This window comes from Lampetra planeri, chromosome 40, assembly GCF_965212315.1.
Source record: "Lampetra planeri chromosome 40, kcLamPlan1.2.h2, whole genome shotgun sequence".
Taxonomy (NCBI): domain Eukaryota; kingdom Metazoa; phylum Chordata; class Hyperoartia; order Petromyzontiformes; family Petromyzontidae; genus Lampetra; species Lampetra planeri.
Window position 1 is genome coordinate 9,457,023 of NC_136146.1, and position 19,324 is coordinate 9,476,346.

Genomic DNA, 19,324 nt, shown 5'->3' on the forward strand with positions numbered 1-19,324 from the left:
AACCCTCCTCCCTCTCTCTGCCTCCGCCCCCCCCTCTGTCTATTTAAGGCCACCCCACAGAGACGATCACCCCTCTCTGTTACCTGTGTTGCTCTCGCTATGTATCTTGGTGATATCTGTCTGCTAATATGTCTGTCTATAGTTTTCTGGTTAGATTTTGTCGCTATTTCATTATACCTGATGATGATTGCTTGTGTTGCAATCGAAACGTCGTATTCTATTATTTAATTTAATTTATTATTTTATCTTTAGACGTGACTTAACCGAAAGAAACAAATAATTATTCCTGCAGTCACGAAAGTTCGAAAATTAAGATTGACATCATATACTATCAGAGCAAGTTATTTTTGTTTGTATTTTCACCACAAGTATGTGTGGTTAATGTAGTCATGATTCCTTGCAAAAGGTTTCTGTTTGGTGTTTAACATCTTAAAACCTATTCAACTGCCAAAAAGGGTAAAAAGCTAATCTTATATTCTGGCAAGGGAGGTGCCATGATTTGTATTATTGTTGTTGTTGTTGCCACCTTGTAGCAGTGCTCCTTGCAGAACGCCATGATCATGTCTCTCCTCTCGCGTGTCGTGTTGGTGGCGTCGAACACCTGCGGGGGCAGAGCCGGCAAACCGGAGCGCCGTCCGGCACACACACGCATACACACAGACACACGCATACACACACGCATACACACACGCATACACACACGCAGACACACAAACACACAAAGATCACCCGTATAGCCTTAACAGTCTGTAGGGGCAAGTGCTGTTAGCGAGCACCTATGAAGGCCGGCACAGCACACGAGGGGGTGGGTGGCCAACACTACGCCCGGCCGCCTTTGTCTCCCCAGTGGCGATGTTTATACATGGCACCAGGTACTTATTTGAGGCTGAGTCGACCTAGGGGAGGCCCAGAACCGGTTCAGATAATCGTCACCGGTGTTTGTCGTGAGCGGGAATCAAACTAGGGTCGCCGGGTTCGTAGCGCAGCGCGCTAACCGCTACACTGCCGCTCCCCACGACTACAATGATCATTGTTGTAGTCATCATCGTCGTCATCATCGTTATCATTGTAGTCATCATCGTCGTTGTTATTGTTGTCGTCGTCGTCGTTGTCTTCGTCGGTCGCGCTGTGAGATTACAACCCTCGTCGCTGCTCGACGCAGGGCGGCACTGCGGGAAGGGCGTTGGGGTCATGGCTGCGGTGCCGTCCCTGATTGAAACTCATCGTGTGCCGATGTTGCTGCTGCTGCGCTGGCAGTGGTGCACGACCACAATTAACCAACAAATCTGTGTGGCCTTAAATGCACAAAACATATATAATAGGCAACGTTTCGGGTAACAGCCCTTCCTCATATTCGTGCCATGAAGAATTGCCCGAAACCTCGCCTGTTATACATTTCTTATTCAAAGGCTGCAGTGCTATTGACGAACGCTCGTCCTTCTAACGGAGCTGCTGACGTTCAGTGGGTCTCACCGCCTGAAATAATGGAGCCTGCGTCCGAGTCCGAAAGCGTCGAGCGTTTTGTTATTAATTCCCGAATTATCTCCGACCTCTGGCGCAGTCCGGCCCACTCCACGCGGTGGCTGGATTACAGAGCGCCGCTCACGGCCCAAATGAGGGGAGATCAACTCCCGGCTGGGGAGGGGGATCGCCGTGGCCTCTAATCCCACCGGGGTCAATTAAACGGGCAGCGCTTTGTGGGTTGCCAGAATTTATTAATTTATTATTTTTATTGTGTCACCTGGATAATCTCTCGCGGTGGGGGACGTCTCCTCGCAGAGTGTCCTGCGACCGCCATGGGAATGTGGAAGAAACACGCAAACACTACAGCACTTGCCCTAATAGTCTGTTAAGGCTACACGGGGGATCTCTGTCTTTGTGTGCGTGGGCGCGCGAGCGCCGACCCTCGATCTCGTGATAATTACCGCGATCTGTCCTCCTTCTTCACTGAGGTACTGCTTCACGTCCCTCAGGGCGGCCAGCGCGCACTGCCTGCGCTCGCGGGGAGAGAGAGAGAGACAGACAGGTGACACGGGGTCCTCGTGGCGGCGCCGAGAACTGGCGACGGGGTCCGCCCCAGAGGTGGCGCTCTCTCTCACGGGGCGACGTCGCGGCTCGCCGCTCGTCGAAGAGGTTGGCGACGGTCCGTATCCGGCGACCGCCGCCGCTTAACACCGCGGTGCGTAGCAATCGTAAACACAACGCTCACTACACGCAGGCTGATTCACGGTGGATGTTGAAGATTCCCCCGCGACGACGTTCGTAAAGAGCAAGCCGTTGTGTGCCGACTTCACGGTGTAAATTTTCCAAGAAAAAAAAGACAAATTAAGAAATGAATTGCCCAAGCGAGATGACATCATGGCAATCGTCACATCCTGAAAAATGAGCCTCAGCGACGCGTTTCTAGGTAGACATGCAAAATAATAATAATTAGAATAAGGAAACTAGCACGTTTTATCATCACTCCCTCTCCCACACCTCACCCGTGTCGTACGACATCATAACGCGCCCCCTCTCCTCACCACCCCCGCGCCTCGTGACGTCATCACTCCCTGTCGTCCACCTCACCCGTGTCGCGTGACCTCAATCGACCCCCCTCCCAGCCTACGCGTGACGTCATCGCCCTTCTGCTGCCCCAGCTCACCGGTGCCACGTGGCCTCATCACCCGTCCCGTCTCCTTACTGCCTCCTAAGTCCCACGACGTTGTCACCTGCCCCCTCCTCACAATGTCACCCCGATCTCGCGTGATGTCGGTACGCCTCCACCCAACAGCCCAGTGTCTCTGAGGTCGTGAACACCTCCAACCACACCAGCGTGGCGTCACAACCCCCACCCCGCTCCCCACCGCCCGCCTCCTCCCCACCCGGCCAGCATTACATACAGAAAGACAGGTGTATCATTATTATAACATGAAGATAATTTTGCCGCTTAAACGAATGCTGCTGGAATTACATTGGCCCAGAAGTCGCATAGCCCCTAGGACCTCAATGTAAATCGCACGTACACTCATGCTGCGGAGACAGACCCTCGTCTGTCTATTGGTTTGCCACCCATGGTGGCTACGCAAGGCTGCTCCATTGGTAGGAGTGGAAAACACTCCTCTTCTAGAGGTGACGAGTTCAAATCCCAGCCAGTGTCTACCCAGGGGCTATCATGCACATAATCACGTCATCATCATTGTGATCATCATCGTGGTCGTCATCATTGTGATCATCATCATCGTCATTATCGTGATCATCATCATCGTCGTCGTCGTCATCATCATCGTTGTCTCCATCATTGAGATCATCATCATCGTCATCATCATCATTGTGATCAGTATCATCATTGTGATCAATATCATAATTGTGCGATAGAGAAACCGGTGTCCCTATATGAGAACGTGGTACTTCTAATAGTCTTAACAAATGTGAGACTTCAAGACTATCGCCCAACAATTGTTTAAGTGCCAGGACGGGACAGCCGTAAAAAAACATTTCAACAACAAAATAGCGACAGGGCACGTGCACGCTGGCACCGGTGCGCACGCCGTGGCCACGACGAGACGGCGCCGGCGCGAGCACCCCCGGGGGCACGGGGGCGGCTACCTGCGGATCTTGAGGCCCTCCTCGTTGTCGGCGAGGAAGAACTCGTGGGACTTGTAGGTCTTCATCGCCTCGCGCCGGTACTGCCCCACGTTGAACACTGCAACACAAGCGGCCGACACAGCCGTCACCACCGTGGAAAATGTCGGACAGCGCAGATCGAGTTGCCCGCCAGCTTAGCCGAGGTGGGCCCTATCGCCGTCTGTTTACGAATCCGGCCGGCCGCCCTCCGTAAAATTACTGTGGCGGTGCCGCTCATCGAAACGTAGCCCCCCCCCTCCTGCTTCCAGCTGTGGGCGCCGTTCGGATCGACGAACGGGACCCATGGCGTCTAGCGGCGTCGCGGGCCGCATTTGGCAAAAATCGAAAGAGGACACGATGCGAATGTCGTGATTGCGAAACACGGGGCGGTCGTCGCCACCCCCCCCCCCCTCGTGCCAGTGAAGCTCGCCGGTGAAGCGCGTCCGTTGCCGTCGCTGGCCGTGAGCGAACGGAGAGCGATCCGCGTGGCCACCGTGGCCTCGCGTGGCCTCGTCACGTCACGGCGGAGGAGACAACGACGCGGACCCGGCTTAATTAGCGAGGAGCCATCGCGAGATTAATTACAGAGCGTGTGCATCCCCTTGGGCCACAGCTCACGGGGACATTTTTTGTTGCTGTCCTGCGGTCGCCCTGAATGACCCGCTCAGGCAGAAGCGCGTGCGCAAACGCACACGCACACGAACAGACACGAGAGCCGTCGTAACATGGCACGCATCGTTTGAATTCGTGACGCTCCGCGTTCCGATTGTCCATGGGGGTGCCACACGAATGATTGCCGAGTATGCTTGGCATTCACGGGAGCGTTCCTGCAGCGCAGGGGTATCGCGAAGGGAGGTCGTGGCAGAGGTCGGGGTTGCTGTGGCTGCTGCTACTGCTGCATGAATCCAATTTGGAGATCCGCGGCAAAATTTTTCAAATTTGGCTAAACTGAACAATGACGCCGGGCACACAACGGCCTCCTCTTTATCGAATGACCTCACGGGATGTCCACGGCGACTGCAGACGGCGCGTAGTATTTCCTGGTTAATGCACCCGTGCCGATAACTGGGGCAGCCTGTCGGATTCACACCACGAGCCTTCGCAAAAAGCTGCAAAAATCCAGATTGAAAACTCATTTCTGCTTTTTTTGCTCAGCTTGCTGTCCTTCCCCCGCACCCCCGATTAGCACGGTCTGCTACGTATGAGGCGAAAGAAACTCAACATGCTTACATGTTTAGGATCTGTAATTACGAGTTTTAACGTGTTGTCCGAGTATGTGTTTGCCGTCACCACGTGTTTATTTCACCCAGCTCTGCCTTGAAATTAGCGCGGTTGCCTACATACGGAGCGAAAGAAGTTCAACGTACAGACATACGTACGCACCCAAAATGTTCAGTGGCTTGGGCAGGAAGCGTCATGGACGGTCGTCAAGGCTGATGCAAAACTATTACTATAAAAACTAAAAATCATTTTTATTTTACCAGGTAAGGCCCCACTGAGCTATGTAGCTCTTTATCAAGAAGCGACCCTGGCTATCAAGTTCAAGTTCAAGTTCATTTATTAGGTATAGCCCTGTGAGCCATTCAGCTCTTGAATCGGGTGCAACCGCAACAAACAAAAAACAAAAACATGAACAAAAAACATCTTAAAGTGAATATGTGACTAAGTGCAAACAGAAAATCCAAGAAAAGGCAGCCAAATATTGCAGAAAAAACACCGCACACCAACGCTGTGTGCAAAAATCCCAGTGGGATGCAAGTCAAACAACAACAACAACAACCACAAGACAGCTTAGATTAAGGCCATCAGTCTAACTCTGTACTACAAACAAACATGGCTAAACCAATACACTTTTCGAAATCACCAAAATAAAGCCATGAAAGCAATGAAAAAGCAATCATAGGAACTGTGACAGAATTTTCACAATAAATGGCATAAACAACATATCACACATGATAGCTCAACGAAGTGGCTTTTTGTCATCACGTGGAGATTTATAGCAGTAGCCAAATAATCCAAACGCCTGATGTCGATTATAAATGTGGAGGGAAAAACCGGAGGACCCGTAGAAAAATCCACATGACCACGGGGAGAGAGACACGCCAACTCCAAATATACAGCAGGCGTCGGGATCGAACACACGACCTCCTGCATACCAGGCGAGGTAGTTAACATCTCGCCACCGCGGCAGCCGAGGAATGGAATGCGTCCAAGGAGGACGTCTGCCGAAAGAGACGGAGTGAAGAAGTCAGGTCGTGCGCGGGTGCTACGCGGATTGCTACATCGCTTAGGCGGGCGTTCGACACTTTCACGTAGCCGTAAAGCGCACATAGCCCGACACAAGCGCCATGGTGATGTCACCACCAGATAGCAGCTTGTTGTTACATCTTAAACAGGTAGCAGCTGGGGGAAGGGCCCTTCATCCAGCAGTGGATTGACCCCGGCTGATGATGGTGACAGCCACCCCTGGCGCACAAGGCTGAGTTCCTGTTGTTGTGGTCCAGCGTTTGGTGACAGCGAGAGGCTCGTGAGACGACTACGACGACGACGACGTCACTGCGGCCCTGAGCTCATCTCATTAGGCCACCATGGTGGCTAGGAGACGTCAACTCCCTCACCTGGTACGCAGGAGGTCGTGGGTTCGATCCCGACCCTGACGCCTGCTGTATATTTGGAGTTTGCGTCTCTCTTTCTCCCCGTGGTCAGGTGGATTTTTCTCCGGGTCCTCTGGTTTTTCCCTCCACATTTAGAATCAACACTCTTTGGTTCTTTTGGTAAAGTCACGTAGGTATAAAATAAATTAAATAACTTGATTTTATTTCTTCAAATCAATATTTAGAATCAACGTCACACGTTCAGAGTGTTTGGCTGCTATGAATTTCCATGTGAAGATGATAAGCCACTTCGTTGAGCTATCATTTGTGATGACCAGGTCACGTCTCAACAAGAACTACACAGCTAATTTGGGGCCTTACCTGGTAAAAAAAAATATTTTTTTAAATCTCGAGTTCTAAGCAACCAGAGAGAAAAATGGGATCGGGGTCGGCTGATCCGGAGGCTTAAGTCTCCGCCCGGATAAATAGAGAGAGAGGAAGCTTGCACGATTGGGTGGCGGAGAGCGATTACGTCGGGAGAGGCAAGATCCAAATGCGCTAACGAGCTCGCGAGCTAACGAGCTCACGCAAATCCGTGCAAGCGAGCCCTTGCTCCGGTGCAGCGGGCTATTTTGGAGCATGTCACACACGCGCACCCCCCTTCGCCCCCCCTCCCCCCACAGAAGACGATGCCGTTCGCCAGACGACGGAGGCCGCGGGGGGATTCTGCGAGGGTTTGTCCGTTACTCGACGTCACCTCAAGGGCGAAGAGGCCCTCGTTCCCTAAATCGAAGCCGGCTCGGCCCGAAACCGTTCTTAACATTTCGGCGAAGGCAACGACGGTGTCCAAGGTGCAGTTCTCCCACTCTTATTTCACTCCCGACTCTCTCTGGAACTGTCTTCTGAAGAAGGGTTGCTGCCCGAAACGTCGCCCGTTATATATATTTTTCCTTTCCTTTCAATGCCGCGGAGATACCGAGAGATGTGTTGAGTCTTTGTCGTCTGTGCGTGTATGTGTGCATGTATGTGTGCGTGTATGTGTGCGTGTATGCATGCGTGTGTGCGTGTATGTGTGTGCGTGTATGTGTGCATGTATGTGTGCATGTATGTGTGCGTGTATGTGTGTGCATGTATGTGTGTGCGTGTATGTGTGTGCGTGTATGTGTGCGTGTATGTGTGCGTGTATGCGGGGAGCGGTCGTGGGCTTCCCCTTGGTCGACTCAGCCTTAAAATGAGTACCTGGTGCGGTGTAAACATCACCACTGGAGAGACAAAGGTGGCCGGGCATGGTTGCTGGCCACCCAACCCCTCGTGTGCTGTGCCGGCCTTCATAGGTGCTTGCTAACAGCACTTGCCCCAACAATCTGTTAAGGCTTTACGAGGGATCTTTGCATGTGTCTTGAACTTCCATTGTGGTTGTGCACCACACCACCGCCGCTGTTCACTTTGTGGGTTCAGCTTTCGTCACATCGGTGAGCCAGGCCACCGCTTGCAAAGGAGACTCACCGTGGCCCTCCTGGGTGGTTGCCACCTGGCTACGCAAACTAGAATATCACCTGGGCGGCAGGTGGCACAGTGGTAACACTCGCCACTCGAGCGCCTCTCTTCTCGCGAGTTTGTATTCTCTCTCTCCGTCTGTTCCGCACGGGGTTTCCTCCGGGGTTCCCCCGGTTTCCTCTAAATGCAGTAAAACCCCCGCTCCCTCTTAACGACGGTAATTGGTTCCAGGAAACCGGTCGTTAAGTGATTTGGTCGTTAAGCGAGTATAGGAAATGCACGTCAGAGGCTTCATTCGCTCACAAAGCATCGAAAGTTAGGCTTTTTCACCCAAAAAAACGTACTTTATAATATTTAAACAATGGATATTAATCGATAAAGATGCATTAATTACTACTTACTGTACCTACAACAGCCCGTCGTTAACAGGGCAATGGTCGCTAAGCGAACACACTGGGCTCTATGGAGGCACTACACTATACACTACTATACACTACACACTACTATACACTATTATACACTACACTATACACTACATATTGGGCTCTATGGAGGCCTGTCGTTAAGCGATTAGTCGTCAACAGGGGTGGTCGTTAAAAAAACCTACACATACACACACGTACATGCAGCGTAACTGGGATTGGCCAAAACCACATCCCAATTGCTGAATATTACCTGCAAATTTATAGTCAATTTGGATCACACATAGCAGCAACATTGCCTCCACCCAAACTGTTAAAACTGGCCACAGGATCCCCCTGAAAATGAGTCATGCGACTCTGTGAGGATTTTATTGGTAAACAAACTAAACTAAAAGTAAACAATTTGTTTTATTTTAGCCAGGTAAGGCCCCACCTTAGCTGCTCCTATACAGCCCCTTTTCAGGAGCGACCTGGCCATCACATAAGATAGCCCAACAAAGTGGGCTTACCACGTGAAAATAGTAGCAGCCAAATACTCTAAACGCAGGTTTCTAAATGTGGAGGGAAAAACCAGAGGACCCGGAGAAAAATCCTCACGACCAGGAGGGGAGAGACATGCAAACTCCGAATATACAAGCGTCGGGATCAAACGCATGACCTCCTGTATACCAGGCGAGGTAGTTAAGATCTCACTACGAGTAGAGCAAGAACAATAATAATATTAATATCTAAATTCAACATCGTCGCCTCCCTGTGGGCGGTCACCTTTGGTGGGCAGGCCGATCCAGTTGAGGTACCGCGTGAGCTTCTTTGCGATGTAAGTCTTCCCGCGGGCCGGCAGCCCCACCATGACGATGACCATTGGGGAGAGGGTCATGTGGGGCAGGCAGCCTGCGAAAGACAGCGAAAAGTCAAAGGAGAAAATGTAGTCAAAAGGTTGCTTTCGCTCGTTAACATTTCTCCTCCCTCTCGCTGCCCCCGACGTGACGACGTGAATTGACCGGCTGTCGGGTGGCGGAGGACACACACCTCAAAATGTGGCACCATACCCCACGCGGCGACCCGTAACCCAACACAGTCGCGAATTGTGAAGCGCAGCCTCCCGATGGCTGCGAGCCGCTGGCGCCACCAACCGGCGGCCGCGGACGTTCCCGCCGCGCTGCCGTCGGGCCTCGCGTCGCCGCTCCCAAGCGGCCGCCGTTTCTGAACGCACCGCGGCGAGTGGCGTCATGGCACGAGCGCCTCGTCACCCGCACGCTGGCCGTGGCGACGAGCCCAACGTCCGTTGAAGACGTTCCTCCTACTCTCGCCGAACGTGCGGTTTTACGAACCCCGCGTGGCACGGCATCACGTTAACACATTCCTGCGGAGGGAACTGGTAGGAACGTTGGGTTGCTCGGTCAATGGCCAGGGTCAACGGCAGTGTGGTGCATTCCGCAAATATGTCCGACTGTGAGGGCGGGCATAAGCCGGCGTGAGTAGGTTAAACGTTGAGTTTTATAAGGGCACCACGGGGTGACCAGCCCCTCTCCACCCAGCCCCACCCAGCCCCACCCAGCCCCTCCCCACCCTCCCCACTCAGCCCCTCCCCACCCTCCACACCCAGCCCCTCCCTGGACGGACGGACACAATAATCCCCTGTGGGCTGTTGGAACCAGGTTCCTACCAATAATATTCGCGGACTAGCGGGTGCGGCTTGGTGCTTCCTTGTTGACGTCGCGTCACCTGCCTGCGTCGCCCAAATGGATGTTTCGCGCTTATTCAGCGTTTATTCGCGGTCACCTTCCGTTCGTGTTCATTCTCGCAAAACAGCTCGCGGGCTGAATGTTCCTCACCCGCGTCAGCAAAGACAATGAAACGGTGAAATTCCGATGATGCACTTCAGAACCCAGTGGTGGCGGTGGTTGCGGTCATGGCGGTGGTGGCGGTTGTGGTGATGGTGGTCGTGGCGGTGGTGGCGGTATCGGTGGTGGTTGTGGTGATAGCAGTGGTGGTGGCTTTCATGGCGGTGGTGTCCGCGGCGCACCGGGAGGATGAACCCCGCCGTTTGTTGCCGGCCGCTTAACGTTTTTGGGGCCTTCGGGCCCTGCGCACGGCAACCGGTAGTCAGGAAGAAAACAACCCAACACAGCGTGGTCCCAAGCTCGCCGGACGGAGGGTCTGGAGACACGGAGCGAGGGGATAAGGGGCGCACAACCCCTACAGGTTCGACGTGAGTCGGACTCGGAGGGGTGGGGAAGGAAAACACACACGCCCAGGGCGCCTCTCATGGTTTCTTTCTTTTCATTTCAGGCGTGCTTCAGTTATATCCTCACCCTTGTCATCTCCACCTTCACTTTATAAAAAATAACGACGACCCTTATTACTCCCTTTAGGTGGGGACCCGTCTGGTTCAGAGGGGGGGGGGAACAGTCGGCGTTTGTTTCCCAGTCTCTTTATCCCCCCCACTGCTTTTCATAACCCGGTTTAGTTTACGTTGACGGCGTGCGTCACAACGCGGTGCTGCGACGGGCCTTGGAGCATTGCCACTAAAACATTTTTTTTTAAACCCCACGTGATCCCCACACAGAGTCGCCCGTCCATGTGTGCATGCGGCTGCCCAGGCAGGGGGGGGGGGAAATTTGGTCAAATTACTCGCGCTTCAAAACGAGGCATCCCTTCGCGTTCTCAACGCTCGTCGTCACTCGGTGACCTAAACGTGGCCCTAGTAGAGTCGGGCTAATCGGCGCCACGGGTTCACCGAGGGACAGGCGAGGTGTCGAGGAGGCTGCTTCTGTTCCCGTGGCGAGCCGGGGGGAGCGCGTGCGTGTGCCCGGGCGTGGTGCTGGCCACCCACCCCCCTCGTGTGCCGTGCCGGCCTTCATAGGTTCTGCTCGCTAACGGCACTTGCCCCGACAGTCTGTCCAGGCTATACGGGGGGATCTTTGTCTTTGTTGCGTGTGTGTGCGCACGTGCGTGCCTGCACGCGGGGCGCTCAATGAGCTGGCATTTCCTCGCGGTGACTCAGCGGGAGAGTAAATTCAGCCCTGGCCACGTGACAGCGGGGCCACGGGACTCTGACCGTCTCACCGCAGCAGCTGCCCCACGTGTCTCAACCTCCGTGACGAAAACGCTCATCCGGGGGACGTTCACCCGGGGGGCGCTCACCCGGGGGACGCTCACCCGGGGGACGCTCACCCGGGGGACGCTCACCCGGGAGGCGCTCACCCGGGGGGCGCTCACCCGGGGGACGCTCACCCGGGGGACGCTCACCCGGGGAGCGCTCACCCGGGGGACGCTCACCCGGGGAGCGCTCACCCGGGGGACGCTCACCCGGGGAGCGCTCACCCGGGGAGCGCTCACCCGGGGGACGCTCACCCGGGGGACGCTCACCCGGGGGACGCTCACCCGGGGGACGCTCACCCGGGAGACGCTCACCCGGGGGACACTTACTGAGGGTTTTTTGTTCCTGGGGCTCCTACAGCGTGGCGCTGCACAGGGCCGCGCTATCAGCGATTGCCGATTTGACGGAAGGCCAACCCGTCGGCCAACCGGTAGACTAAAAGGGTAGACTAACAGGGTAGACCATCACACCAGCTCCACAGAGGCTGTTCGTTCTATGCAGGCACTCATTGTAAGAGCAACCTGAAGTGTAAAAGTTGAGGGGTTGCCTGCTGTGTGTTGCTGTCAAAAAGCCGGCAACTTTCTCCCGTACCAGTCCAGGCTCGAGGCCTCCATCTCCTCCTCTGCTGGTCTCGGCGAAGCTTCATACGGCTGTCCCTCCCTGCCCCACAGCCTCCTCCTCCTCCCTCTCCTCCCTTCCAAAATAATCCTCAAAACATTCCTCCCTGTGAATGTCCTCGTCTTCTTACAGAAGGAGGTGCGCGGACGCCGCGGCTGCACCTCGCAACCGTCTCTCCACGTTAACGACTGAAGTTTTACCACATCCCACTGGCTCCACGGCGGCCTCCTGGGAGAGATTATGTTTTGTTAGCAGCATTGGTTTAACATAAGCAAAACTCTGGACCAGTTTTGGCACATTTAGTATCTCATCAGAGATATTCAGTGTCTCATCAGTGGCCAGGCTCACTTGAAGAAATGCTGGTGAACTGCCAGAGGTTTATAGGTAGGGAGCCTCTCTTAGATATGGGTCCGGGTCTGACACAAAACTGGAGACTACACAACGCAGAGCAATGATCTGCGACAGTAAAAGACGACGTCACCGTTTGAAAGCTTTACAGATACAAACTGCATCGTTGTTGTTAAGTTAATTACCGCCTGCCTTAGGAATGTGGAATTTGCATCACCTGGTTCAGGGCCGCGATCGATTTTTTTCCGCCACTGTTGGCGCTGCAAAAAACCTTTGCACTGCCAGCAACAACAAATGGAAATGTGGACACACTGGAACGAGCATTTCCCCCAACGGATTAGCGCAGCAAAAGCCTTCCCCTTTCCCTGTCAGATCCCAACGAGGCGTTTAAACGGCGAATCGCAAAGTTCAAGTGCAGCGAACGTCTACGGCCGGGACTCCGCGCCTGCCGCTCTCTGTACGCGGGCGAGAATCGACCGACACTGAGATGGTCGCGGCTGCCGGCAGTCGTGAGCCTCCTCCAGTTGACGGGGACGCATGGAGGGCCCCGCGTTGCCGAGCGACGCACGGAACGAGGAATGCGGCGGTGGGCAACCGAGGAAAATCCTCCCGGCTCACGGAAAAACCTGCGCGGATCTACCCTTGGTAAGAGGATTTACTGTACGAGCATTGAAACTATGAACTAGTTGTTTTACTTTACCAGGTAAGGCCCCACTGAGCTGCTATGTAGTAGCTATTTTTCTGAAGCGACCCCGGCTATCACAAATGATACTTCAACGAAGCGGCTTATCACGTGGATTTGTCTTTTATACATCAGCCGAATACTCTCAAGACGTGATGTCGACTCTAAATGTGGAGGGAAAAACCGGAGGACCCAGAGAAAAATCCACACACACGATCACGGGGAAAACATGAAAATTCCAAATATCGAGATGTCAGATCGGGATCGAACCCACAACCTCCTGTATACCAGGCGAGATAGTTAACATCTCCTAGCCACCGTGGTGCCCCCTTTGCGAGGCGTGGTGGGGGACCTGGGGAGCTCTTCCTCTATCGCTCCACCTCGTCACATCGTAGCCGGCGAGGGAGGCGTTGTCGCAATGCCGATTGACGTACAACAAGCGGACGACGATGTGGAGAGATGGGTGGGGCGACGCCGGAGGTGACCCCCCGTGTCTCTCCCGGGAAGGTGAGGGAGCGGGTGGGGGGTGGGTTTACCATCGCATGGCCCTGCGGAAAATCTGGCTGGATGGTGTGGAACAGGTTGACTGCACGGACCAACATTTAGTTCAATTCCTGGCCACATCATTATCATACACCCATGGTCAATACAATGGGTAGCGCTCTGTGGAAGGTGAGCGATTGTTCCATGCGTACAGTCATTATCCTTTGTTTAACCAACAGATGACACAGAACCACCGAGGCCCGAGAATCAACACTGGAGCACGCGTTGGGCAACCACGGCGACGGACCACGTGCATGAAGCACAGGCAGATCCATCCTCGACGAACCGTGACGACCCATCGATTCCCCGCACGCCTCCTCAGACACGCGAAGGCGTCTCGCCGTTGGCCCGGCCCGCCCCGGGTACGCGGGGACGTGCACGTGCTGCATGGCTGCTCCGCATTGATATTCTCTTTATAGGAGAGACTCTCTCGCTCTCGAGAGGCCGTGCCAGCCCCGAGGGCTTCGGCGTGACGTGAGAAGCATAACGTGAGGCAGAGGGACATTACGAAAACAAATCAAGCCGACTTGCTTTGGTCAGGAGATTAAATGATTTAGATGATTTCGCTGCTGCTGCTGCTGTAAATTCCAACGTGTGATGATAAAAGCCACTTCAATGAGCTATTATGTATGGCCAGGATGCCTCTGAATAATAGCTAAGAGCCCAGTGGGATTTTCCTGGTTTGAAAAATAATTTATCGACAGTAGACTCTCGATTACCCGCGCCAATGACGGGGAGGACAGCCGCGGATCATTCAAAAAAATATCCAAATTTCCGTGGATCTCGATGCCAAAAAACACATTCGCCCGCACAGACGACTCGGCCCACTTAGTGGACAGCAGCAGAGTCATGCCAATCAACATTAGTCAAACTCCGCCACCCACTGTGGTAAAGATATGGCAAGTACTGTACTGTCGAGGCGATCGCGTGGATTTCGGATTAACAGGAGCACCACATTTGGTCGGGTTAAGCGCGTGACTTGTAACAAACATTTACAAGAATAACGATGTGTAACTGTTTTTAGATTATTCCACGAGTTATATAAATTTACGTGAAAATCGCAGGTGCGTGGCTAATCCACAAGTCGGATAAACCGCACGCGGACAATCGAGAGTCCACTGTCAAAAGAAAAAAATTGTTGAATCAATCCGTGCGGAGCTCTGCGCGCCCCCCCCCCGTCCTACGGCGTTGCTGTGTTTTCTCCAGGAGTTCCTCGCTTCGCCACTTCCCCCTTCCAACGCAAAGGCCAAAGCGCTCGTTTGTGGAACTGGCCGAACGTCATCGCAGCGCAGGCAGCAGGGCCATCGTGGACACGAATCGTGCGGCTCGGTGAGGCTTTCCTGGCTGACGTCATTTGTCTTACTTAACCAAACTATTTTTTTTATTTTACCAGGTAAGGCCCCACTGAGCGGTGTAGCTCTTCTTCAGAAGCGACGCTGGATATAAAACATGATAGCTCAGCAAAGTGGCTCATTATTTCGTGGAAATGTAGAGCGGCCAAGTACTCTCAACGCGTGATGTCGATTATAAATGTGGAGGGGAAAAACCGGAGGATCCGGATAAAAATCAACGCGATCACGGGGAGAGAGACACGCAAACTCCAAACATACAGTCGTTAGGGTCGGGACAGAACCCACAACGTCCTGAATACCAGGCAAGGTAGTTAACATCTCGCATCACCATCAAGCTTCGTATGTAACTGCAATGTGGCAAACAAAATATCCTTGTGAATGTGATTAAATTAACAATCACTGAAACGTGAATAATTCACTTAATGGGAGGACCGTTGACGACATTTGCTTTGGTTGTCTTATGGGCTGACTTGCCCATGACGAAGCAGATGAACACTGGTCTGTACGGCTACAAGAGTTGAACAACAATGCCACAATAACAACAACACCACCTTCATATGAACTGCACGTACAATAATATCCATTCACCTTGCCGTTCATCACACGCCATTGTGCGTAACGTTGCGATGCATCGCCGCGAGATATAAAAATCGGCAGCGCTTCGCCGAACAGCCGGGGAATCAAGAAACAAGGTAATTATCGACGACACAGCACGACTCTGGAAACGCTCGAGGCTTGTGATTGAATCGCACGTTCACACACACTCCACCAAATCCAAATATCCCCTCCCGTTCGGTTCAACAAATCACTCGGAAATGCCACATTGGTGGGCAGCAGGCAGTGTGAGCGGCGGTGGGTTGGTGGTGGTGATGGTGGGGTGTGCGTGAGAAGTGAGCTGTGGTAGTGGTGGCAGTGGTGGTTGTGGTGGGGTGCGCATGAGTGAGCGGTGGTGGTGGTGGCAGTGGTGGGTTGGTGGTGGCAGTGATGGGTTGGTGGTGGTGGCGGGTTGGTGGTGGTGGGTGTGGGGTACGCATGAGTGAGCGGTGGTGGTGGTGGTGGTGGCAGTGGGTTGGTTGTGGTGGTGGTGGGGTGCGCATGAGTTAATATGCAGGACGACTCCCCGTGCTCTCCCTCGGGTGAAGACATTGTTTCAAGGACAGCAGCTGCGCTGGGGTCGTACGGGTTCGCCGAGGGGGGGGCGGGGTGGAGAAGGAGGAGGGAGCTTGGGTCGCAGAAGGTGTCACTTAAGAAGAGCGGGGCTTTTGCCGATCGATTTGGCCAATCAATAAACGCGCAATGATGCCGCGCGTTCCGTTATTTCTCGCCGGCTCCGCTGCCCCCACCTCTGTCAGTCCGGGGACGCGGGCGCACGAGGCGTCCGGGTGGCTCGGAGGTCACAGCGCTGACAGCCTGGGTTTGAACCCAGGTGCGAGCCGCCCGGGTTTGAACCCAGGTGCGAGCCGACCGGATTCTCGAGCGCAGCGAGTTTGCTGGCCTCGGCTAATGAAGGTGGCTGCAATGAAGGTGGCTAAATTCCAGCTCTGGGAATTTAAATATCGGTTTGGCTGTCACGGGACGACCATTGCTCTCAGTGCAACCCCCTACTGTGTGGAACAGAGGTCACTTGAAGAAGGGGATATCAGAAGAAGCTCTGTGATATCCGCTTCAGTGGGCCGTTCTCAAACACAGAGGGTTGCAACTCCTCTGAATGAATTCCACGTCTCGTGCTCCATTTTCTAGAATAAGAACAGGGTTACAGTAACGCTCCCAGTTGTGAGATGATGAGTTAGAGTTCCAACCGGGGCACAATTTAGACTCACCGTCATCATCACCACCACTACACCAATACCCGCCATTCCCCACGAAGTAACGGTGACGTCACCACAGCGCCTGTGCCAGGCCAGAGGCCACGAGAAGTGTCGAAGGCTCGCTGCTGACAGGAGGTCTCGGGACAGACCCAGCAGGTGCCGTGGCTTGGCTGACGGAGATGACTGGTAGATGCACCAGCAGCTGTGGCCCCTGCTGTGCCAGTCGCCACCACCACCGCTGCTACTAAACTCATCATCGATACCATCATCACTGCCGTCACCAATCGTCGACCATCATCACCAATCGTCACCCATCGTCACCCATCGTCACCCATCATCGCCCATCATCGCAAAGATGATGAGAGACCTTTTATCTCGGTGAGCTCTCAGCTGGCTTCAAGAGACATTTGATGATGAGAATGATGATGAGAATTGAACCCGAGGCGGCTGGAAAGTTGCCGGCACAGCGAAGTGCGACACCAACCTCCCGGCCCCCGGCCCTGCCCTCCAATTGCTCCATCGGTCTGTCCGGCCTCTCTCCATTTCCCCGTGGTCACGTGGATTTTTCCCCGGGACCTCCGATTTCCCCCTTCCATTTAGAATCGACATCACGCGTTCAGATTGGTTGAGATATCATTTGTGAAAGCCGGGTCGCTTCCGAAAAAGAGCGACACAGAAACTCCGTGGGGCGTTACCTAATAAAATAAACATACAGTACAGTAGAAGTACGTTCGCTTTGCTTGCTCCCAGAGCCACCGATGTCACACAGAGTGCCTGCTCAAGCCACGCATTCCGCCTGCCCCCGTTGTATCAGAATGCGACGCCACTCGCCCAGCCTCCGCTCCCAGCACGGTGGGGAAAGCGGCAGACGACGACGACGGAGCCACCGGCGGTCGCCTTCCACTCAACTCAAAATGCACGTTAATGCCGCCCCCCCCATCACCCGAGACGGGAACAGGCCACCCGCCAGCAAGAGAGGTCAACACCTTGTCGGCAGGAGCATCGCCGGGGGTCTGGGATTCCCTCCCCGCCCTGTGCGCCGCACTGCCGAAACCCCGCCCCCTCCCGTGGAGATTCCAGGCTTGAGACCACCACGACTGCCTCAACGAGAGTCGCTGATCGGACCCCGTAGTGCCGCTCCCGGACGGCGAGAGTCGTGTTTTTGATCGAGCCGCCGCCCTCCGTTGCCTCGGGTGTGGGGAGGGGGCGTCTCGGAGCGAATTTGCGTGCGATGAGCGACTTGCGTCATCTCATCTCGACACATTAGAAGGGGCACCCCCAGTGGCAGCCGTCTCTAAGTGTGGCACGAGGCGATCCGGCACCTCGCCTGAAAGCTGGCACAAGTCTGTCGGTGGGCAGCGATGCAGCTGTGTGTAATCTTAAGCCGTTTGCGGGAAATCTTTTCAAATTTGGACCACGACGCCGGCACGCGACGACCTACTTGCCGATAATGACACCGCGGGATCTTCAACAAGTCAACAGTGAAGAGGATGGCGGCGTATTTTGACGGTCACCGCAACCGCAGTAATAACCAGGGTGGCCCACCGGAGTCGAACCGCGGAACCTCCGCAACAAACGTGCAACCGCTGGGCCATGCGAGCGCGCTGCCGCCGCTGAAGGCCGCCGTCTCGTTTCCCGTCCCAAAAATAAAACACCGCTTTCTCGCGAACACGACAATTTCCAATTCCCTTCTACGAGCCCACCTCCCCCTGCGCGGCGCGGGAGCCGGGGGTTTTTGTACGCTCCGTACGTTCTTTGATCCACGCTCCGTACGTTCTTTGATCCACCCTCCGTACAATCTTTGATCCACGCTCCGTACGTTATTTGATCCGGTTCACAATGGGCTTGGGGGGGGGGCAGCGAGGCCCAGCAATGAGTCACCGAGCACACAATGGGTCTCTCGCTCCCTTCACGGGGACGCCGCCGCCGCTGCTGCACCACGCTGGCACGGAGTGCAATGTGCCGGCGACTTCGGATCATTTTACACCCAATGCACATGGGTGTAGGTCTTCCAAGGCGTCGTCTGGAAACATTGTTAAACTTAACATTTCTATCGGGGGGGCCCCATACGGTGTCTCCAACTCGTATTCACCCCCACCAGCCCTCGGGACGCTAATTTGCGATGAAGCGGGGATGTTGGCCGAAAACGCGATCTTTTATTTCGAACGTTTTCCTTCGAGGCCAAAGTGTTGTTGACGGATGCGTTTGGTTTCTGGTGTTGTCATCGTGGTTGTGCATCACCACTTCTTCTGACGCATTGTGACGCGTGTTTGTTTACCCCAGGAAAGACTCACCGAGTCTCACGACTCTTATTCCGAAGGGTCCTGCCAAGTTTTCACGCAAGGGAGATGCTGCTGCTGCGTGGATCCCAATTCAGTAATATCTTTTTAGCAGTGGGAAGAAATCTTGGGAAAACCTGCGGGAAAATCCTTTCCAGAGCAGGGGGAGAACATCAACTGCACGCGGAGAGGCGCCCGAGTCAGCAAGCGAACCCCAGGCCCCGTGTTGCTGCGGAGTCACGACAGTTACCGCCGTGGCGCCACCGTGCTTCGCCGTGCCAACACAGCCGGCGTCGTAGCGCCGGGGCTCGGCGCCCGCGGCTCTCCCCACTCTCCGGGGAGGGGGACCTCGGTGGGATCGAGAGCTGCCCGCCCGGAGTCGCCGACCGAGCGACCCGCGCGGTGTCTACCGCCCGCGTGCCCTCGCGGCCGGCAGGGCTGCGGCGGCAGCGGCGACACTCGCGGCAAGAAG

The 19,324-nt window shown here is 54.6% G+C and overlaps 1 protein-coding gene across 2 annotated transcripts in view; it reads right to left on the bottom strand.

Annotated features, from left to right (window-relative positions):
• The window catches only part of LOC144731860 (6-phosphofructo-2-kinase/fructose-2,6-bisphosphatase 3-like), a 64,086-nt gene that overhangs the window by 15,499 nt on the left and 29,263 nt on the right, over window positions 1-19,324 (bottom strand). For both annotated transcript variants that reach the window (XM_078613155.1, XM_078613153.1), the window contains exons 2-5: window positions 8,885-9,010; window positions 3,589-3,685; window positions 1,926-1,992; window positions 527-601 (exon numbers count right to left, since the gene is read on the bottom strand). In XM_078613155.1, coding sequence (XP_078469281.1) covers window positions 527-601; window positions 1,926-1,992; window positions 3,589-3,685; window positions 8,885-9,010 — 365 coding nt within the window. The remainder of the gene's footprint in view (window positions 1-526; window positions 602-1,925; window positions 1,993-3,588; window positions 3,686-8,884; window positions 9,011-19,324) is intronic.